This window comes from Rana temporaria, chromosome 8 (assembly GCF_905171775.1).
Source record: "Rana temporaria chromosome 8, aRanTem1.1, whole genome shotgun sequence".
NCBI lineage: Eukaryota > Metazoa > Chordata > Amphibia > Anura > Ranidae > Rana > Rana temporaria.
Window position 1 is genome coordinate 143,451,909 of NC_053496.1, and position 23,976 is coordinate 143,475,884.

The following is a 23,976-nucleotide window of genomic DNA, read 5'->3' on the forward strand; positions in this document are numbered from 1 at the left end:
TTGTCCAAGTCCGCTCTGGACAGGTAGTCTGCTTGACATTTTCAACAGGGATCCGATGAACAGGTGGATGACCCACTGACATCAGAGATGGTGAGTGAATCTGACCAAAACCAATCAACTGTAGAACAAGATGTTTGCCCCCCATGTTTCTTCTTTTATGTTTCAGGATTTATCTGCATCATTAACTTTAGAACAGCTGTAGTCAGAATTGCATAAGGACTCCTATGGAGTTTCATGCAGTACATCACAATATGGGGATACGTTTTCTACCCTGTAAATGCGAGAAACTCTACTATAGACACTTTTCAGGCTGTAATAGAGGGGGAATTGATATAATTGAAACAATGTAGCTGAACATCTAGAAATACTAACATCTCAAATCAAGAGAAAGAGGCTCTACAGCAGTTAAAAGACAATAAAGGATTAGTGATTAGTGATGTCGCGAACCTAAAATTTTCAGTTCACGAATGGCGAATGCGAACTTCCGCACATGTTCACGAACGGGCTAACCGGGCGAGCCGCCATAGACTTCAATGGGCAGGCGAATTTTAAAACCCACAGGGACTCTTTCTGGCCACAATAGTGATGGAAAAGTTGTTTCAAGGGGACTAACACCTGGACTGTGGCATGCCGGAGGGGGATCCATGGCAAAACTACCATGGAAAATTACGTAGTTGTCGCAGAGTCCGTTTTTAATCCATAAAGGGCATAAATCACCTAACATTCATAAATTGTTTGGAATAACGTGCTTTAAAACATCAGGTATGATGTTGTATCGATCAGGTAGTGTAAGGGTTAGGGTTTGGGTTACAGATAGGGTTAGGGTTACAGTCTGTACCCTAACCCTAACCCTGTCTGTAACCCTAACACTATTTGTAACCCTAACCCTAACCATAACCCTATCTGTAACCCTAACCCTAACCCTTTCTGTAACCATAACCCTATCTGTAACCCTAACCCTATCTGTAACCCTAATCCTAACCCTATCTGTAACCATAATCCTATCTGTAACCCTAACCCTATCTGTAACCCTAACCCTATATGTAACCATAACCCTATCTGTAACCCTAACCCTATCTGTAACCCTAACCCTATCTGTAACCATAACCCTATCTGTAACCCTAACCCTAACTGTAACCCTAACCCTATCTGTAACCATAACCCTAACTGTAACCCTAACCCTGTCTGTAATAGGGTTAGGGTTCACAGTGACAGACCAAACTCCCCGTTTAACGCACCGAAAACACCTGAAAACAGTCCATTTGCACAACCACAAACTCCCCATTTACACAAGGTTGGACACCAAGCTAGCCATGTCCCGTTCCTTGTCCTCACTGATGTCAATGAACGTTTTGGAGATTGCAGGCGATGGAGGTTTTTCAAAGCCTATGGTCATGCTGAGGTAGTTCAGTGACAGTTTAGTGACCCAGAAAACAATGATTCTGCAGTGTGGGCCCATTGTTGGCCTAGTAGGCTTTAATGATCACCTTAGATGATCACAAAGAAAATTAATGTTTTTTCTATGCAAAATTATCCAGCCGATCGCTTTTGGTCTGTTCACAATGAAGCAACGACCTTATCATCTGGGGTGTGCCAACATTGCCATTGCCAACACACTCATAGCGGTGGTCGCTTCATTGTGATACGCAAGCCCCTTCACCACAACAAGGTAACGATCACGAAGGGGAATAGACACATGTATGTGCCTTTTTTTTGTTTTGTTTTTGCAGCCACAGTGCAGCACCAGAGGCCAGAAAAATTAGGCATGTACACATGCCTGAAAAAGTAAGTATTGTTGCAGCTGCTGCTGTAGCAGCGGCCAGAAAAATTGATGTTTTCCAGGCAGAAAGTGCACTAAAACATTGCGGCTTGAACCCTATTTGGTGGCGGATAAGTCACGCAAGTCATCCGGCATGCAGAGATAAAATACAGCAGCGTGTGGACCATTTGTAGCCCAAGGAAGCTCATCTCATCAGGCCTTTAGTCAAATGTATCGCCCACTGTCAGTCCCTTCGGGATCCATGCCTCATTCATCTTAATAAAGGTGAGGCAATCTAGACTTTTTTGACCTAGACGACTTCTCTTCTCAGTGACAATACCTCCTGCTGCACTGAAGGTCCTTTCTGAAAGGACACTTGAAGCTGGGCAGGCCAGAAGTTCTATCGCAAATTGGGATAGCTTAGGCCACAGGTCAAGCCTGCACACCCAGTAGTCAAGGGGTTCATCGCTCCTCAGAGTGTCGATATCTGCAGTTAAGGCGAGGTAGTCTGCTACCTGTCGGTCGAGTCGTTCTCTGAGGATGGACCCCAAAGGGCTGTGGCGATGCGTAGGACTTAAAAAGCTCTGCATGTCCTCCATCAACAACACGTCTGTAAAGCATCCTGTCCTTGCCGGCGTGGTCATGGTAGGAGGAGGATTACTTTCACCTCTTCCACTGTTAGATTCCCGTTGTGCTGTGACATCACCCTTGTATGCTGTGTAAAGCATACTTTTTAATTTAATTTATTTTGGAACTGCTGCATCCTTTCCGACTTCCGGTAATTTGGTAACATTTCAGGCACTTCCTGCTTAAACCGGGGGTCTAGTAGCGTGGCCACCCAGTACAGGTCGTTCTCCTTCAGCCTTTTTATACGAGGGTCCCTCAACAGGCACGACAGCATGAAAGACCCCATTTGCACAAGGTTGGATGCCGAGATACTCATGTCCTGTTCCTCGTCCTCACTGATCTCATTGAAGGTCTGTTCTTCCTCCCAGCCACGTACAACACCACGGGTACCAGATAGGTGACAACAAGCACCCTGGGATGCCTGCTGTGGTTGGTCTTCCTCCTCCTCAAAGCCACATTCCTCCTCTGACTCCTCTTCCTCACACTCCTCTTCCTCACACCAGCATTTCTGCAGGTACCGGAAAGTGATGCTAATAAGGCTGTTTCTGGTGGTGATGGTGACCACAACTCTTCCTCTTCCTCTTCACGCTCATCTACGACCTGATCCAGCACTCTTCGCAGGGCACGTTCCAGGAAGAAAACAAATGGGATGATGTCGCTGATGCTGCCTTCAGTGCGACTGACTAGGTTTGTCACCTTCTCAAAAAGGACACATGAGCCTACAGGCATTGCGCATGAGTGTCCAGTAAAAAAAATCCCAGCTGCGCAGAGGCTGTCCTAGCACCCCGGTCATACAAATACTCATTGATGGCTTTTTCTTGTTGGAGCAGGCGGCCGAACATTAGGAGTGTTGAATTCCAACGTGTCGGGCTGTCGCAAATCAAGCGCCTCACTGGCATGTTGTTTCGCCGCTGGATATCTGAAAAGTGCGCCATGGCTGTGTAGGAATGCCTGAAATGGCCACACACCTGGCCTGCTTGAGGACGTCCTGTAAGTCTGGGTACTTATGCACAAAGCGTTGTACAATCAGATTCATCACATGTGCCATGCACGGGACATGTGGCAACTTGCCCAAATTCAATGCCACCAAAAATTGCTTCCGTTGTCACACACCACTTTGCCGATCTCCAGTTGGTGCAGAGTCAGCCACTGATCCACCTGTGCATTCAGGGCGGACAGGAGTGCTGGTCCGGTGTGACTCTCTGCTTTCAGGCAAGTCAACCCCAAGACGGCGTGACACTGTCGTATCCGTGATGTGGAATAGCCCCTGGGGAGCTGGGGGGTGCAGTTGATGTGGAGCAAGAAGCAGCAGCAGAAGAGGACTCAGCCGAGGAGGTTATCGAAGAGGATGAAGTAGGAGGAGTAGAGGAGGTGGCAGCAGACCTGCCTGCAAGTCGTGGCGGTGTCACCAACTCCTCTGCAGAGCCACGCATTACATGCTTGGCAGCCATCAGCAGGTTTACCCAATGCGCAGTGTAGGTGATATACCTGCCCTGACCGTGCTTTGCAGACCAGTTATCAATGGTCAGATGGACCCTTGCCCCAACACTGTGTGCCAGGGATGCCATGACTTCCTTTTGCACAATAGAGTACAGGTTGGGGATTGCCTTTTGTGAAAAGAAATTTCAGCCGGGTACCTTCCACTGCGGTGTCCCAATAGCTACAAATTTTTTGAAGGCCTCAGACTCCACCAGCTTGTATGGTAAAAGCTGGCGGGCTAATAGTTCCGACAAGCCAGCTGTCAGACGCCGGGCAAGGGGGTGACTCTGTGACAGACACCTGACTGTGGGCAGATGAGCAGGAACTTCTCAAGGTGAGAGATGGAGTGGCAGATGGTTGAGAGGGGGCAAGGAGGACAACAATGGTTGACGTGACTGAAGATGCTGCACCAGGAGGAGGATGGTGGCTTTGAGCTTGTGTGCTGCTTGTACTCGTCATCATGTGTTGATCCCATAGGCGTTTGTGATGTGCGATCATGTGCCTTCGCAAAGCAGTTGTACCTAGGTGGGTGTTGGTTTCCCCACGACTCAGTTTCTTTTGGCACAGGTTGCAAATGGCATCACTGTTTTTAGAGGCAGACAAAAAAAATACCACACTGCTGAGCTTTGCAATGACGGCATTCTTGTGGTGGCAACAGCATGCGTTGATTGGCGTGCTGTCTGGCTGACCCCGGGTGCCGATACATGCTGTCTGACTGTGCCACTAGCTCCTTGCGACGACCTCCCCCTGCTTCCAACTCATCTCCTCCTCCTCTCTGTCTCCCCATCTGAACTTTCCCCCTGTTCTTCTTCTCTTCGAACGGGCACCCACATGACATCCCCGGACACATCGTCATCATCAACCGCTTCACCTGTATCTGACAACTCAGCAAAGGAAGCAGCAGCGGGTACATCATCATCACACCATATGTCCATGTGTTAATGCTGCCTGACTGAGTCATATCCCTTTTATCTACATCCTCTGGCAATAATGGTTGCGCATCACTCATTTCTTCCAACTGTTGTATAAATAACTCCTCTGACAGATCAAGTGAAGCAGCTGTGATGCTAGTGTTGGTGGTGGCGGCAGGTGGGCGAGTGGTAACTTGAGAGGTGCCCGAAACTGAGTGGGAGGAGGATGGTGCGTCAAGGTTTCGAGCGGAAGCTGTAGAAGATTGGGTGTCCTGTGTTAGCCAGTCAACTATGTCCTCAGAACTTTTTCGAGTTCAGGGTATGTGGCCTCTGAACAATGGGCATTATTCTAGGGCCAAAGGGAATCACAGCACCACGACCACGACGGCCCCTGTGGGGTGGTCTGCCTCTGCCAGTCATTTTTTTTATTCGTTTAGTTGTACTATGCGTGCAAGCTACTGTGACACCAGATATGAGTGGAACTGTGCACTGGCAGAAGTTGGCAGAGTAGACGCTGTAGGCCTGACACATGCCTGAAGACAACTAACTGCTATTCTTTTGCAGTCAAAATTGTGTTTTTTTTAATCTACTGTGCCACCAGATATATGAGTGGTGGCACTGGGCAAGTGGGCACAGTATACGCTATGAGCCTGACACACGCTGGCAGCCAGGCAACTGACTACTATTCTATTGCAGTCAAATATTTTATTCTTTTTAAATGTTATCTACTATTCCACCAGATAGATGAGTGGTGGGTGCAGCACTGGGCACAGTGTACGCTGTGATCCTGACACACGCTGGCAGCCAGGCAGCAGGCAACTGACTACTATTCTATTGCAGTCAAATATATATATTTTTTTAATGTTATCTACTGTGCCACCAGATAGATGAGTGGTGGGTGCGGCACTGGGCACAGTGTACGCTGTGAGCCTGACACACACACGCTGCCTAGCAGGCAACTGCAATTAGATTACAGAAAGAAAAAAAACAGACTGATATACTAGCCCGAAAAAGGGCTTTTTGAGGTGCTGTCCTTACAGCAAAGATCAGATGAGTCTTCCAGGACTGGAGTGGACACTGAAAACACTAGCCTAGCTATAGATTTCCCTATTCAAACAGCAGCAGCTACACTGTCCCTCCCTCTCACTAAGACTGCAGGTTCCGAATGATTCTAAAATGGATGCTGTCCAGGAGGTGGGAGGGTCTGGGAGGGGAGGTATGCTGCTGATTGGCTGGAATGTGTCTGCTGACTGTGAGGTACAGGGTCAAAGTTTGCTCAATGATGATGAATAGGGGGCGGATCGAACATTGCATATGTTCGCCCGCGGTGGCGAACGCGAACAAGCGATATTCACCGGGAACTATTCGCCGGCGAACAGTTCTGTACATCACTATTAGTGATAAAGGAAGCAGACAAGGGAGGAGCAGTGGTGGTGATGACTAGGGAACAATATAGATCTGAAGCTATCAGACACAGACAGCTCAGCTCAGTTACAATGATACATATCGACCCCTGTCTAATAATCCCACTACTGTTTTTCAATTGACTCTTTTAAAACATTTACAGTTGGGCTTCAGTATGAGAGTTCTGTCATCCTTTACTGCTGAGTATCTCTATGTGGATAAACCTGTGGTGCCGGTCTTCCATCATCTCCCTAAAATTCATAAATTTGATTGTCCCATGGTGGCTGGAATTGGCTCCTTATTGGAGCGTTTGGGAGAATGGGTGCCTACAGCCTTTGGTATACAGATTGCCCGGCTACATCAGAGATACAAGCACAGTCCTATCCCATATCACATCTGTCAAATAGACATCCACCTATGTGTGGGATACACTGGACGTGAGGGCACTTTATTCGTCGATCCCCCACAGCGCTGGATTGCAGGCCATCCAATATCATCTTCAACGCTATAGTTCCTATTCTCAGGAGCTACAGGAGTTTATTTTGTTAAGTGTTGAGCTTTTATTAAAGCATAATTATTTTTTATTTGATGGCGTATATTATGTCCAGCGCTGTGGGGCATCGATGGGTGCTATATTCTCACTGTCCATGGCAAATCTGTACATGGGTTGGTGAGAGGTAAAAGTTTTGTTCTCTCCCAGAAACCCTTTTGCCAGGCAGATTGTATGGTATAGTCGTTATAACGATGACCTTGTGATGGTGTGGGATGGTGACATTATGGGATTGCATGAATTTTGGAAATTCCTGAATCATAATCAGTTAAATCTAAATGTTTCGATTGAGCATGATGTTTCTAGTATTAATTTTTTAGACTTCACCCTAAAGGGTGATCCAACTATGGGTGATGTTTCAACATGCACTTATAGGAAACCATGCTCTGATAACACTACACTTTTTGTAGCCAGTTGTCATCCATCCCACACCATCCATGCCATCCCTTATGGAGAGTTTATTCGAACCAAACGTAACTGTTCAACAAACTCAACCTTTGAACTAGAATGTAAGGTTATTCATCAGCGCTTATTGGACCGAGCTTATAAGAATCTGTTATACACCAAGGACTGGAAAGGGTTTTGACAATGGATAGAGAGGATTTACTATCAGATAAGCCTAAAACTAAGAGAGAGCATAAACAACTCATCAACCTTACAACTCCAGAAATAGAAAAACAGGTAGACCTATTACATTTGTAACCACATTTTCCCAAGAATATATTCAAATAGTCAGAATAATAAAAAAAAATCTGCCAATATTGCGAACAGATAAAGAGTTAAATGGGATTTTGCAAGCAGGTTGCCTTTTTTCTAGTCGACGTGCGCCCACACAGCCTCCAATACGTAGGCTGCACCACACGTCCTTTGAGAGCCTGTATAGGGGAACATTATTGTGACACAAATAATCCAAACGCTAGAAATATTTTGAATGCAACACGTCACTTTAGGGAATGTCATCAGGGCAATCTCTCCTCTTTCCGTTTTAGAGGAATAGAACGGTTGTCTCATTTGCCCAGAGGAGGTGACAGGGAGAGGAGACTATTGGGGAGAGAAGCATGGTGGATTTTTAGATTAAAAACTAGATCGCCTCAGGGGTTAAAGGAGTTGTAAAGGAAAACATTTTTTTGCCTAAAATTAATGTCTGCAAGGTAGACAGACAGAATAGTGTAATGATTCTGTTAAAAAAACGAGTAAATACCTATTAAATTCCTTCATCTATATCACTTCCGGCTAGTTTCTGTTCTATCATTCACTTCCTGGTTTGCATCGCTCTTTCATGTAAGAACTACATTTCCCAGTATGAACTGTGGCACGCCCAGTAATTCACACCTCCTTGAAGTCTCTAACATGTAGAGAGCATCCTGCCACACAGATGTAGTTCCCAGGAGGGGGTGAGCACGTTACTGACCACCGCAGTAAAGCCTCCCTTCACGGTGGTCAGTAAAATCAGACAAGCAGGAAGTGAACAGTACAGAGAAGAAATAGAGCAACTTCTGAGCAAAAACGAACAATGAGGAAGTGAAAAGAGGAATGTCTGCAGGTAAAGGATGCTTATTATGAAAAACATTTTTTTCCTTTACAACCTCTTTAAACCTGAGATGGGATCTGGACTTGCACTTACATTAAGAATGCCTCTTCCTATAGCCTACCCTCTTTCTTTCTTTTCCTCTTCAGGTGTCTTTTTTCACATACCTGGATTGTAATTTTTACCTTTTGTATTTAATGTTTTTTTTTGTACTTCATGGTGTGTCATGTAAATGTGTATGGATGCATTCAAGAGTGTGTGCACACATGTACACATTACCACTACAAGGTGTGTGAAAAATAGTGTCCTACACATGGATCACCCAATATGCATTGCAGCCGATTTCCTTTTTTAGATAATTGCCTGCAGTCAATTTAGACAATTAATGGGTGGAGCCAGTGATCTTTAGAGCTACTGTTTATTTCAAAGTTTCATGTCTGTAATGTGGTTATGACTAAGGCCTTATAGGCTGAAACACATCAACCATTCATATTTGCGTTTGTCCACTGTGGCTTGTTAATAAATACTACAAATTTTTTAAGAGCAACGACCGGAGTGCGGATCATCTTTTCTTCATTACTCTTCTCTAACCAGCGACTGTGGATCGAGCACCCGGAAGCCTTGCTTTCTATGTGATGTATGGGTAGCAGGCACTGACTTTTTTGTTTATAGTCTGCTTGAGTGTTCAGATGCCCGGGCAAATATACTGCTGTTAGCAACTGTAAATTGGCTTGAGCCCAATCCATGATTGGGGTCACCTCTCTCGAGAGCTGCCAGTGGCTCCCTGTCTGCGGATGTAATGCCGTCACATTGTCTAGCTTCAAAAGGATGGGCGCTCCTTGAATATGACTCTTGAAGGCCAGGAGGGCCTGGAAGGCTGCCCTTAACTCCAGTATATTGGAAACTACATGGCCGCCTGAAAAGTCCAATGGCCTTGGGCCCAGTGGTCTTTTTATAGGGCTCCCCAGCTCATACCACTGTCATCCAACTGGGCTATTTGCCATCTCGTTGAGTATAAGGAGTGGCACCAAAGAAGATTCTGTTGTCTCGACCGCCAGTCCAAGTTGACTGTCATCTGGACTGTGATCTACATTCTCCGACCAAGAGCCCCGATCTCCATTGATCTAGGAGGCCCATTTGGAAGAGACGCGAGTTCCATTGAGCACATTTGACCATTGGAGTGGTTGAGATCATTATACCAAGAAGTCGCATGCAGTCTATTGTTGGCAGGTACGCTTTATTTCGAGCTTCCGACATCGTCTTCAGTATACAGGACATCTTGTCTCTGGGTAATGCCACTGATGCCATCTGGGTATCTATCTTCCTACCTAAGTACACCAGGGATTGAGTCGGCATGAGATGACTCTTTTCTTGATTGATCAGCCAGCCAAAGCTCTCCAACGTCAACAAGGTTGTCTTTTGGTGTGTTGGGAGCTTGTCCTTGTCTTGGCTTAGAAGTAAAATGTTGTCCAAGTAATGGTGTATATGGATTTCCTGCAATCGTAGGTGTGCCACCAGGGCCACCAGGATCTTTGTGAATACCCTGGGAGATGCGGTAAACCCAAAGAGCAGGCATACAAATTGATAGTGAAGTTGTCCTACTGCGAACCAAAGAAACCTCTGGTAGAATGGGGCCACAGGCACGTGGAAGTATGCATCCCTGAGATCCACCGACAGTAGCCAGTCTCCCGGTTGAATGACCTTCAAGATTGTTTGGATCGACTCCATCCTGAATCGATCCTTTTTGATGGACGTGTTGAAGTCCCTGAGGTCTATTACTGGCCTCCAAGTCCCTGACTTTTTCTGAACCAAGAACAGAGGTGATTAGACTCCGGAAAAATGCTCCTGTTGAGGAACTGCGACTATCGCTTTCTGCTCCAGGAGGGTCTGTATGTATTTCCAAAAGACATCCTGTTTTCCCTTTTCTGGAGGCATTTTTGTTGAGACAAAGGCTCTGCGGGGCTGCCTGAGGAATATCCAGCTGTGCCCGTACCTGATGGTCGATATCACCCACGGCTCCCTTATCCTTTCTGCCCATACTTGACGGAACCTGAATAACCTGGCTCCTACCTGGCAAGCGTGATCCGGTGGGTAGTCAAGACTTCTGAGGTTGTTGCCCCAAGGAAGAGGTTGGCCTTCTAGATTTGCGGTTTGTCGCAGAATTTGGCCATTGCTGGCGAAACTCCCTTCCTGTCCTGTAGGACCTGGCGTCTCTGCCTCTAGGTCTTGCCGTGTTTCTGAAGGTTGTGTTTTTCTTATGAAGCAACCTCTGATCCTGCGGCATAAATCCTGATTTCCCACCAGTTGCCTTTGCAATGGCCACGTCTAATTTATTCCCAAACAGGGAGTGACCCTCGAATTGTATCCTGCACCATCCCTGCTTAGACGCTGGATCAGCCACCCAGGGCCTCAGCCACAGAGCTCTTCTGGCAGTTACTGCGTTTAGCATAAATTTCGCCAGAATCTTGATTAGGTTGATGGATGCTTCAGCCATAAACTAAGCTGTTGGCTTCAAATTTGCTAACGAGGCTAGGACCTCAACTTTGCCCAGGTCATTCTCCACCGCCCCTTTGGCTTTTTACATCCAGACCTCCATGGCCTTAGATATGGCGGTCAAAGCCATCAACGGCCTACATGCTCACCAGCCAATGTGTAGATCTTTTTAAGATCTACATCCACCCTCCTATCCAGTAGGTCCTAGAAGGATACTGCGTCATCCAGTGGCAGGGTTATGTGTCTGGCGAGGCACATGAGTGCCGCTTCCACTACCGGAGGCTCCTCCTGAACCTTCACCTTCTCTGTCTTAAATGGATACAGCTTTGCAAACCGATTCTTGAATATCATCTTCTTATCTAAATGCTTCCACTCATCATAGATTCCTTCCTGGATCTCTTCCATGAAGAGGAAGTTCACTGCCTCCCGCTTCATGTTTTACTTCCTTTGCTTTTTCTGTGGTTCTTCTGCGGCATCTTCCCACAGCAAGGCCTGCCTAATCTCCTTCACAAAAGGTTGGACTAAGGCGAAGTCAAATCCATCATACTGGGTATCCTCCTCTTCAGCAGATGATGCATCTGAAGCCGACGGTGCGTGTACCTCTGGGTTACCCGGAGCCGATAGAAGTCTTTGAGGTGACAGGGAGCGAGAGGTAGAAGGAACTGGAGCAGTTGAAGCCTGCGTCTGCGTTGCAAACGACTTCAGTGTTTCCTCAAACGCCTTTTTCATTAATGATACTAGCTCCATCTTATCAGGTTCTTGGCTCTTTGTCGCTTCTTTGAAGCAATCCACACAAGCCATCTTTTTAGGGAAAGCCCAGCAACCTTCTGGCCTGGGCTGATCATGATGCGAATCCCTGCGGTGACGCGACGGAGAACGGCGAAACCTTGAGGGTGAGTGGGAACGAGAAGCCTCTCTTTTTCTGTGTGAGCGTTGATCTTCCTGTGAGGATTAATGTCTCCTATTCCTTCCCAAACTTCTAGCCTCTGATCGCCAAGAAGAGCCATGACCGAGACCTGAGGAGCTGGAGCACCACAGATAGGTGACCAAAAAATAATCTTAAAATGTATGTAGAAAATGGAGAAAGGAGGTGGGGCGGGACTTTAAATGAAGCAAACAGTTATCAGCGGAGGGTCAAGACCAGGTACATTTATTATATACCATACATGTTCATACAGTTCAATAAATAATGTCACGGTAAAATTCATATATGTACAAAAGGGAACATGATAATACATGACAGTGAGAGGGGATCATCCCTGCATAGCCTGAGAACTTCCCATTGTAAAAATTCATTATAACTCGTAGTCATCACAGACTGTATATATGAAACAAGTGGGTGGCACAGTCGCAGTAAACATTGTGTATACAGAGGCTCTACGCGTTTCGTGAAGGGTTTATATTCACTCATCAGGAGCAGCAATGTCAATATCTGAAAAAAAGTATGTAAGTTTGAGGGGTCACTAACATGCAAGAGGGATCAGAGGTAAACATATATCCCAAATAGGGATTAAAGATGAAAAACAACCCTAAATAGGGGGTACTCACAGTGGGTGTGCGACAGTTAACATATGAGAGCTGGAGACTCCCCGTAGGGCAGTCTGGTCCGGGAGTTGTGGAGGCAAATGGCGTGCAGAGGGACCCAAGTAAAAAGCCAGAGGGGAAGGGAATTTCCCAAGATGGTGGTGGCTCCAACATAGTAAGAAATGATGAGGGGCAGCATACAGGATATCTGTAAGACATGCAGAATTTAATAAAATTCGCAAATGGGCCAAAAAGGATAAATACTAAGTTGAGAGCAGGGAGTGGAAGGTAAAAAACAGGTTGTAGTACCTGCAGCTGATCCATATGTCACCTGGCTAAGAGGTATGGGAAATGTGGCCCTACTTCCAGGAGACCACCATACATAGTGTGGTCTGCCCGGGTGCGGCTTAAATGGGTCCGCACGCCAATGACTCCAACGTCACGTGGGCATGCATAGTGAGGGGGAGGCGTCAGCACCGTGTCGGAGAAACCGCACGGTGTTTGGCGCCAAAACATCCCCGCGAGCTGCTGGTGGCAATACGCTAGCAGCACGATGATGCTCACAAGGAGACATCACGCGCACGCTGCGTAAACCGTGACATTGACGTATAGTGCACGAGCATCCACCCGCCCCCCAATGCTGGAGAGGGGGAGGAGATTCGGCAGTCTGCGTCACAAGTCCCGGACAACACGGGACATAAAATGTATGTATTCCTTGGTATCTCCCCTACATTATTTGTGAGCGCTGATCTTTAGAGGGGATAGGCATTTTGATCCTGCCATGTTATGTCCTGGATAAAACGTTATAGCAGGTAATATGCAGGAGTGAATCTTGCCATTTGCAAGTAATACCTGAATGGAGGGGTGTAAAAGGCACAGGCAGCCTTAGCCCACAGAGCACAGTCAGCTGTAATAGCAGATGCTTATCTAGGTAGAAGCACCTTTTAAAATTGGCTCCCTTAAGGCTTGCTCCACCCCCTCCTCCCCTGATTGGCCATTTGGGGGCGGCTCTGCACAAGCTCAGAGCGGCTGCACAGCGTGGGAACACATTAATGGCAGAGAACGAGCGTGACTCGCCCCTAATAAGCACAGTGATCTGTCACTCTAAGGAGGGAGACAAAGCATGCTGCCCAGCTCCCCCAAGCTGACTGTTGAAGCCACCCCGAGTATCAGCAGTGGGGCTCCCTGACAAAGTTGCCATTAGCAGCTTAGGAAGCAGGGACCGCGTCCGGCAGCAGACAAATCCGCGGTAGCTTACAAGGCATAGTGTAAACATTACGAAACGTACCCCGGCGGCGGTACCTGGTCACGTGTCTGCCTCTGCCATCTCCGGTACTGGAGGAGCAAGCAGAGCTGTGTGGAACGCACGCCGCCACGGGAGTGACAGACAAGCAGGACCCCAAAGAAACAATTTGTTTTATCTGCAGCCCCAGTGCCAGGAGGCACATTTTAATGTAAGAAGCCAATTGGTTCCCTTTTTTATATTTTTTTTAATAAATAGTATTACGCTATGGGTATTTCTGTTTTCTTTATATAACCTGAACTCCGGGAGTGAGGCACAACATCTTATCCAGTCAATCCAGTATGTGTGCAGGCACAATCCTGTCTACGCTATTTTTGACTCTCTTTTTCATTAAAGAAGTCAAATATCTTTGGTAAGCGCATCTTAATACTGAGCACTTCGGGTGAAGACAAATTAACATGTTTGGTGGAGGAGCACATATATCACCTTAAGCAAGAATATATTTTTAAGTTACTAAAGAAGATCCATCATTGGATTTTTTTCACAGCACAATATTGGGCCATTTTTTGTATTAAACAATTACTATTGCACAACCAGCACTAGTGGATAGTGCATCATTGGCATTGTTGTTGTTTGTTTACTATTATATTTAATTTAGCAGGTTTTTGGCTAATCAATTTATATCACCAATATAGGATGGTATGTGAGAGAGATATCCTATAGCTGAGCGCCCTCTTCTTTCATATGTTTTTCACCGAATATAGTGTAGGGTGTAGCAAGATGGCGGTGACGGCATCGAATGTGATGAGCGCATGCTCGTCGATGACGTCACTGCGTTCTTGCCATTTAAAAGAACGGCAGTTCGTTTGAATGGTGTTTGTACACTCGGCGAGCAAGAAAGCTTGCCAGGAATTTCTTCAGGAAAACTGATGTTTTTTTTCTGACGAGATTCCCGGGCTGTGTGTACATAGCCTCAGCCTCCTAAAAGGGACAATTAGCCAATTTTCCTCCCCAGGCTTCCCTGGAGCCCATGACCACCCTGATTCAAATTCTGTATTATAAATATCACACTTAGGCCCCGTACTCACGACCAAACATGTCTGCTGAAACTGGTCCGCAGACCAGTTTCAGCAGACATGTTTGGCCGTGTGTTGGCCCGAGCGGACCATTTTGGGACGGATCGGACAGGTTTCCAGCGGACAACTGTTTCCCGGACTTGTTTTAAAACAGTCCGCTGGAAACCTGTCCGCCCGGACATGTACGGTCGTCTGTACAGACCTACCGTACATGTCCTGCCGCCCGCATCCCTCGCATGCGTCGAATGACTTCGACGCATGCGTGGAAGCATATTTAAGGCGGCCCGCCCACGTCGCCGCGTCATTGTCGCGGCGACACCGCGTCATCGACGCGGCGACACCGCGGACACGCCCCGCGTAATGTTTACGCGCGGGCTTCTGTTCGATGGTGTGTATAGCCATCGAACAGAAGTCCCCGGGCAGTCCCCGGCCAGACATGTCCGATGGAAACGGTCTGCAGACCGTTTTCATCGGACATGTCCTGCCGTGAGTACAAGGCCTAACACGTTCCGCTGGGTTGAAAGTCTGGGCGCTGACAGAACAATAAACAAACATGTGCTGCCTGTTTGTTTTGGGAAGCCCATTAGGGGGGTCCTGTTAAGCAGGCCATAGATGATGAGATTTAAAAAAAAAACACTTGATTCCCCCATCAATATGGTCAGTTTTGATGGGTCAATCTGTCAGGGAAGGCGTTTCAGCAACAACAGTGTCAGAGGAATGTCTGTGCGCCGAGGGGCCGTTCGGCGCATGTTGATGGGGACGAGGGCCTCTTCCCGACAACCCTGGCCGTTGGTTGTCGGGGTCTGCGGGCGGGGGGCTTATCAGAATCTGGGAGCCCCCTTTAATAAGGGGGCCCCCAGATCCCGCCCCCCACCCTATGTGAATGAGTATGGGGTACATCGTACCCCTACCCATTCACCTGGGAGGGAAAAGTGTCAAGAATAAAAACACACTAGACAGGTTTTTAAAGTAATTTATTAGGCAGCCCCGGGGGTCTTCTTCTGACTTCGGGGGTCTTCCAACTTCTCCGCTCTCCGGTTCTTTCTCCCTTCTGCCGGGCATCTCCGATATCTTCTTCCAGCTCTTTTACTAGCGGGGGCCCGGTCTTCTCCCTTATTCCGACTTCGGGGGGTCTTCTTCTGACTTTGGGGGGTCTTCCCACTTCTCCGCTCTTTTTACCCCCTTCCGGTTCTTTCTCCCTTCTGCTGGGCACCTCCGCTGTCTTCTTCCAGCTCTTTTACTAGCGGGGGCCTGGTCTTCTGCGTCGCCTTCTTTCCTCTTCAATGTTGACTCAACGCTCCCCGCTGTAATTCCGGGTGTGTGGTGCGCAATGATTTATAGAGGCCTCTTATGACATCACAGTCCCAGCATGCTCTGGGTGGTGATGACATAATTACCCCGCCCCCTTATGTCGTCACCACCCGGAGCATGCTGGGACTGTGACGTCATAAGAGGCCTCTATAAATCGTTGCGCACCGCACACCCGGCATTACAGCGGGAGGGAGTGTTGAGTCAACATCGAAGAAGAGAAGAGGGAAGAAGGCGACGCAGAAGACTGGGCCACCGCTAGTAAAAGAGCTGGAAGAAGACAGCAGAGGTGCCTGGCAGAAGGGAGAAAGAACCGGAGAGCGGGATAAGAGAGCCGGAGAAGTCAGAAGACCCCCCGAAGTCAGAAGAAGGAAGAAGATCGTGCCCCCGCTAGTAAAAGGGCTGGAAGAAGATAGCGGAAGTGCCCAGCAGAAGGGAGAAAGAACCGGAGAGCAGAGAAGTCGGAAGATGCCCGAAAAAGACCCCCAAGGCTGCCTAATAAATTTCTTTAAAAAGCCGTCTAGTGTGTTTTTGTTCTTGACACTTTTTTCCTCCCCGGGTGAATGGGTAGGGGTACGATGTACCCTATATTCAGTCACATAGGGTGGGGGCCGGGACCTGGGGGTCCCCTTATTACAGGGGGACTCCCAGATTCCGATAAGCCCCCATGCCCGCAGACCCCGAAACCAATGGCCAGGTGGGAACAGGGTGGTTTGGGGGGCCACAGGGCACCCCTGCCCCAAAACACCCACTGCTCCATGTTGAGGGCATGCGGCCTGGTACGGTTCAGGGGGGGCGCTCGCTCGTCCCCACCCCCTTTCCTGACCGGCCGGCCTGCGTGCTCGGATAAGGGTCTGGTATGGATTTTGGGGGGACCCCCACAACGTTTCTCGTGTAGGGGGTTCCCCTTGAAATCCATACCAGACCTAAGGGCCTGGTATGCCCTTGGAGGGGGAACCCTTGCCGGTTTTTATTTAAAATTTGGCGTAGAGTTCCCCTGTGGGAGGGAGGTGTTTGCCTTAGAACAGGTTCACACTGGGGCGACTTCCTGTAAAGTTGCCTCACTGTGAACGGGGATCCGACTTGGAGGCAACTTCCATTGAAATCAATGGGTACAAGTCGCCTACAAGTCGGATTTAAGTAGTATAGGAACCTTTTTTCAAGTCGGAGCGACTGCAGTAGTGTGCATTAAGACGGCTCCATTCACTTACATTGATATATTTATGCAGCGCGATTTGAGGCGACCTGGGGGGTGACCTGAAGTTGACGCCAAAGTCGGACCTGTGTGAATGGGCTCTTAGGATTTACTTTTATAATAAAACAAACAAAATAAAAGGTTTTCTCCAGGCAGAAAATTCATCTTTTTTTTTCTTTACAGGCTGTATTCCTCAGGATGAACGATTTGCTCTTATATTCACAGTGGCTTCTTTCTTGAACAGTTTATTGACCCTTCCATCTGGCTATATTTATGACCGCTTTGGAACCATGATGGCAAGGTTTATCTGCATGTAAGAATACAATTTATTATTACTATTTATTGTTAAAGTTTCTCATAAAAACCAACTACTCTTGTAAGCTTTCAGATATTGATTTTTGAACAGGTCACACAGGCCCAGGCCAAAGTACCAGGACAGCTAGGTGTAGCCCTATGTAGCGGTGCCCTCATGGGGTCACTGAGTGTCACTGCATGTGATTGGAGAAATCATAAATCCCGCCTTGTGTCCTATCACTGTGCTGTGATCCGTTACAGCACAAGCTGATTTTTGGGAATGGTAGTTTGGAAGTGTGGTCACCCTAAACCAATAGCGATAAAAAAGAAATGTACTTTTGTGCTAACTGAATCTAAGCACAAAGAGAGCACCAGCGTTTGGATCATTTAAATGCAGTGGTAAAAGTTTGCGGCATACATCACTGGCAGTGGACTTTAATTTACCTAAAGATTTCTGGAAAAGGGAACTTTTTTCACTATTATGATTCTAATGCACGCGGCATTAGAATCATAATAGTGAAAAAAGTTCCCTTTTCCACACAATAATTTTTCGGCATGAAAAAAACGTCATCATTAAAACGACGTTGCCCACACACTATCGTTTTAAAAAAATGCTCTAGCAAAGCGCGGTGACGTACAACGGCACTATAAAGGGGAAGTTCCATGCGGATGACGCCACCCTTGGGGCTGCTTTAGCTGATTTCCTGTAAGTAAAAGACGATTTGCACTTTTCTGTCTGTTACTGCGTAATGAATGTGCTTACTCCATTACGAACGGTAGTTTTACCAGAACGAGCGCTCCCGTCTCATAACTTGCTTCTGAGCATGCGCGGGTTTTTAACTTCATTTTAGCCCACACACGATAATTTTTTACAACCCGAAAAACGACATTGTTTAAAACGTCGTTAAAAAATGCAGCATGTTCGAAAAAAATATTTGTAGTTTTTCTGAACCCGAAAAATTATGTGAAGCCCACACACGATAATTTTAAATGAATTTTTTTAAAAACTTATTTTTTTTCATGCCGAAAAATGATCGTGTGTACGCGACATAATACATGAGGACTGCATTTAGAAGATTTACTTTGGACAAATTATAATTGTGTTTGTATTAAGATACTATTTAACACGGCATGTAACCATGTTATCTTTGCAGCAGCTTTTCATATAATTATACTTCACATTTTTTTTAGGGCGATAGCACAGTGAGGGGAAATGTATACCGTATTTTCCAGCCCCATAAGATGACCTTTTGCATCTAAAATAATGCCCCAAAAGTCGGGGTCGTCTTATACCCGTCTTGTACCTGTGTGTCAGACGGCGGCCATCCATTATTCAAAAAGCCGCACCTCCTCCTCAGACTGTTCCGTGATAGGCGGAACACTAATTTTCCCAGCAGAGCCTCTGTTCAGTGTTCCGCCTATCACGGATGCCTTCTTATCCTCGGCCTCGGACGAGAGAACATCCGTCTTATATGCCTGCAAATACGGTAAGACATGTGCACTGCCAAAAAAAACTTTTTTGTTTATGTTATTTTCTTTTTTTTTATCTTTCCGGAAATTAGGGAAATTCGAAAAATTCTTTTTTTTCGTTTTTGTTTCATTCGTTTTTTTATTTTTTTCGGAAATTCGAAAAAAAATTTATTCGGAAATTCGAACATTGGGAATTCCGAATTTTCGGATTTCCGAAAAAGCAAAAAACGAATAAAAACTGATTTTTTTTCAGAATTTCCGAAAAAAAACCCGAATGAAACGAAAACGAATTTTCGGAAATTCAAATTTTACAATTTCGAATTTTTTAATTTTAGAATTTCTTAAATTTCGAAAATTAAAAAATTCTGATTTTTAATTTTGTAATTTTCGAAATTTTGATTTTTTCAATTTTTCGGATTTTTCATTTTTCCAATTTTTCAATTTCGAATTTCGAACTCGAAGGTTCGAAATTCGAAATTGAAAAATTAGAAAAATGAAAAATCCGAAAAATTGAAAAAAATCTAAATTTCGAAAATTATAAAATTTGAAATTTTGAATTTTCGAAATTTCGAATTTTCAATTTTTCAAATCTTCGAAATTCGGAAATACGAAAATTCGGAAATACGAAAATTCGAAATTACCAAAATTCGAAATTCGAAAATTTAAAAATTTAAAAACTTGAAATTAGAAAAATTAGAAAATTGGAATTTTCGAAAATTGAAAAATTCGAAAATTTGAAAATTCGGAATTTCGAAAATTCGAAAATCTAAAATTCTAAAAATGTTTATATTTCCGAAAATCCGATTATTTGGAAATTCGAAATTTTGGAAGTCCGAAAATTTGGAAATTAAAACATTCGGAAAAAAACTAACGAATTTCTGAATTTTCATTAAAAACGAATTAGAAACTAAGCGAATTGCACATGTCTAGTAATTATGTAAAATCCCAACCAATACTCAAATTAGATAGAGGCCATATGATCTCACCTTTTGCAGGGGGATCTTCTATTTAACATAATTACATAAATATGTAAGTTACATAAGTGTGTAACTTGGTAATGCTGGCATGTCCACTTCTAATTAATGTGAAGTATACATTTTAGAAGAAAGGTTCAATTTAACTCATCAAATTCCCAGGAAATGTAATGGCTATATGATTTACTTAATTTTGTTAATTAGCACTGCTTTGTAAGTAAGTTGAAGTACAAAGGTTGTGTAAGAAGTAATATTTTGGGTTAGTACATTTTCTGGGTTATGAAGCTGACAAATAATTCTTGTTTTCCCAGATTTTTTTTTACAGTAGCCACCCTTTTTATCGCTTTGTCCACAGCAGGTAAGTCTGTGTCTTGTCCATGTCATACCAACATTTTCAAAACAAATCTGTTTTAAGCTGGCCATACAATGTTAGATAAAAAAAAATGGAAACAAAGGGCCAGATTCACAGAGCAGATACGACGGCGTATCTCCTGATACGCCGTCGTATCTGTTGTTCTATCTATGCGACTGATTCATAGAATCAGTTACGCATAGATAGCCATAAGATCCGACAGGTGTAATTGTTTTACACTGTCGGATCTTAAGATGCAATACTGCGGCCGCCGCTGGGGGGAGTTTGCGTCGTAAACCAGCATCGGGTATGCAAATTAGGAGTTACGGCGATCCACGACGGTTCTTCGCGTTCACTACGTCACCGCTAGTCTAGTTTCCCGTCGCAAAGTTAGTAGTTTTTTTTGGTGCCTTAACTTTACACAGCAATCGTATTGCTGTATAAAGTATGGCCGTCGTTCCCGCGTCGAAATTTAAAAAATAACGTCGTTTGCGTAAGCCGTCCGGGAATACGGAATTACGCTACGTGCGTCGCCGTTCAAAAAAATTACGTCACTTCGCGCAAAGCACGGCGGGAGTTTGTAAACGGAGCATGTGCGGTAGGTCCGGCACGGGAGCGCGCCTAATTTAAATGGCACACGCCCATTTGAATTGGCCCGCCTTGCGCCGGAGGCCGCCGGCGTAGGTTTTCATCGCAAGTGCTTGGTGAATCAGGCACTTGCGATGAAAAATTGCAGCGGTGTAACGTATCTACGATACGTTACGCCGCCGCTCAGCTACGTGAATCTGGCCCATACTGTCCAAAATTTATATAGTATTTGTCCAACTTTAGAGACGGTACATACTTCAGACTGTCATAGGACTGTTCACTGTATAAATGTGAATAGTCCCAAAATAATGTCAAAAGTGTCTGATGTGTCCGCCGCAATATCGCAGTCCTAACAAAAATCACAGATAATAACCACCATTACTAGTAAAAAATATATAATAAAAATAAATGTCATAAAAAGAGCCCCTATTTTGTAGGCGCAATAACTTTTGCGCAAACCAATCAATATACGCTTATTGCGATTTATTTTTATTTTTTTTACCAAGAGTATGTAGGAGAATACGCATCGGCCTAAACTGAGAAAAAAAATTGTGTTTTTTTTTTTAAAAATGGGATATTTATTATAGCAAAAATTAAAAAAAAAAAAAAAAAATCAACATTTTTTTTGGTTTACAACGCAAAAAATAATAACTGCAGAGATGATCAAATACCACCAAAAGAAAGCACTATTTGTGTGAAAAAAGGACGTCAATTTTGTTTGGGAGCCACGTCGCACAACCGCGCAATTGTAATTCAAAGCGTGACAGCGCTAAAGCTGAAAATGGGCCTGGGCAGGAAGGTGGTGAAAATGCCCAGTATTGAAGTGGTTAAAGATGGATGGACATCTGAGGACACTTTTTTTAATATACCCATTCACATAGGTGGGGGAGGCCGAGATCTGTGGGCCCCCCGTCCACAGGCCCCCGCAACCCCTGGGCAAGAAGGGTTGTGGGAATGAGAACCTTGTGGGGACAAGGTGCTTTGGGGGGACCTAAGTGTCCTGGTATAGTTCAGGAGGGGGGGGGGGGCGCTCGCTCACTCCACCTTTCCTGGCCTGCCATGGCTGATTGATAAAGGTCTAGTATGGGTTTAGTACGCTATTTAAGAAAAAACTGGCACAAGGTTCCTCTTAAAATCCATACCAGACCTGAAGGGCCTGGTATGGATTTTAGGGGAGGAACCCCACACCATTTTTTTTTTATTTAATTTTGGCACAGGGTTCCCCTTAATCACTTCAATACACTGTGTTATATATACTACTAATATCTAGTGTACACTAAATGTAATGTAGAGTGTGTGTGTGTGTGTGTGTGTGTATGTGTGTGTGTGTGTGTGTGTGTGTGTAGATAGATAGATAGATAGATAGATAGATAGATAGATAGATAGATAGATAGATAGATAGATAGATAGATAGATAGATAGATAATTGGCGTATAACACGCACCCTAACTTTAAGAGGGAAGTTTCAGGAAAAAAAACTTTCCACAGCCCCCTGCGTATAACACGCAGACACAGTTTACCCTCTATTTTCAGGGTAAAAAAGTGAGTGTTATACGCCAATAAATGCAGTGTGTGTATATATATTACACTGCCACTAACTAGTCTGCCTAATCTAGCTCAATCTATCTTGTTCACAGTCACACAGTATACACGGCCGCTATGTAAGCAGCCTTATATAGTGTGGGGTGTGGACTTAGTCCCCCTAAACCTTGATTGGCGTAAGGCATCCTCCCTTTGGCCAATTATGGCTCTCGCAGCAAAGCGCGCTGTGATTGGCCAAAGCATGCAGGTCCCATCTGCTCTGGATCTTGAGTTGCTCGCAGGTGGCACCCCACCCTGCTGTGCTGGCATCTGTGGTAACAATGATCTATGGCTGCGGCCCTAATGGACCAAGCCATTTAGCATTTTTTTTGTCTACCACCAGAGACTCTGGCTCCTCCAGTTGGTGATCCTGATTGACTGGGTTAGACAAACTCTTCCACTGCCTCAGGAAGCCTGTCAGGGAAGGTTCCCCCTGCTGGTGTTACTGCTATGTTATCCTTGGGCTGCAGTACTGGCGTCCACCAGCGGTGCGTTCTTAGCAGTGTGGAGCACACAGCCCTTCCTGCGTTCAGGTGTGACCTGAATGCAATCAGCACGCCTCTATAAATACCCGGCATGTGTAATCACTCCTCGCCCTGGTATCGTCATACCTCCTGGACCTGAGCTGGTATTTGACCCTGATTTCTGGACCTGATCCTTGATCCCTGCCTGGACTTGTCCTCCCTGTGTCCTGATTCCTGTTCCCTCTTGGATTCCTGCCCCGCAGCCTGTCCATCCATCCTGCCTGGACTTGTCCTCCCTGTGTCCTGATTCCTGTTCCCTCTTGGATTCCTGCCCCGCAGCCTGTCCATCCATCCGCTCCCTGATCCGCTGTGTTCCCATCCTCACCCATCTGCTGACTTCCCCTGTGTATGACCTCGGCCTGGCTTCGTTTATGAATACGGTATTTCCCCTGATTGTATATGCTATTTTGTTACGCACTGGTTGTCTTCATTTATTTGTTAATAAACACCTTTTAACTTCACTGCATACATTGTGGGTCTCCTCTGTGCAGTCACACAGTACTGGTCTACCAGCATTCCTGACAAAGCCTTGTTGGAAAATTGAGTTTCCAGTGAGCCTAGGAGATCATCGGAATACATGAAGCCATTGTCCCGAGAGGACTCATGCACTAGGATGCTGATATCACTGGTGCAGCCAATGCCTGTTGGAACGTCTCCCTGATTTTGAGGCGTTTAAGGTGGCAAAGAAACTGAGGCCGCCTGAGTATTGAATTGGGCCCCTAATTAGACCATATTCTGTGTAGGTTCCAGCTGGCTTTGGTAATACCTGTCCCTCAACACAAAACTGAGGAACTGTTGGTATTACTGAAGGATCGGGACATGCTGATAGGCATATTGCAAGTCCACTGAAATCCTCCAGACTCTTGGCTGAATGACCTGGATTATGGTATGGAGAGACTCCATTTTAAGTCTATCCGGATAAATTGATTTAGCCTCTTGAGGAAGTTCTGGAGGCTGCCGTTTGAACAGCCAATAATAACCTTGCGCCGCTGTGGACTGAATCTGCCATTTTTTTTGGCAGTGATCTTGCCAGAACTGGGTCACTTTGAGCCAGCTGACGCCAACTGCCTCCTGGGCGGGCCTGGCGTTAAAAGGG

At 45.7% G+C, this 23,976-nt stretch overlaps 1 protein-coding gene across 3 annotated transcripts in view; it reads left to right on the forward strand.

The window, feature by feature from the left end:
• SLC43A3 (solute carrier family 43 member 3) overlaps positions 1–23,976 on the forward strand; it is a 236,337-nt gene that overhangs the window by 34,983 nt on the left and 177,378 nt on the right. For all 3 annotated transcript variants that reach the window (XM_040320810.1, XM_040320811.1, XM_040320812.1), the window contains exons 3-4: positions 17,281–17,410; positions 20,147–20,193. In XM_040320810.1, coding sequence (XP_040176744.1) covers positions 17,281–17,410; positions 20,147–20,193 — 177 coding nt within the window. The remainder of the gene's footprint in view (positions 1–17,280; positions 17,411–20,146; positions 20,194–23,976) is intronic.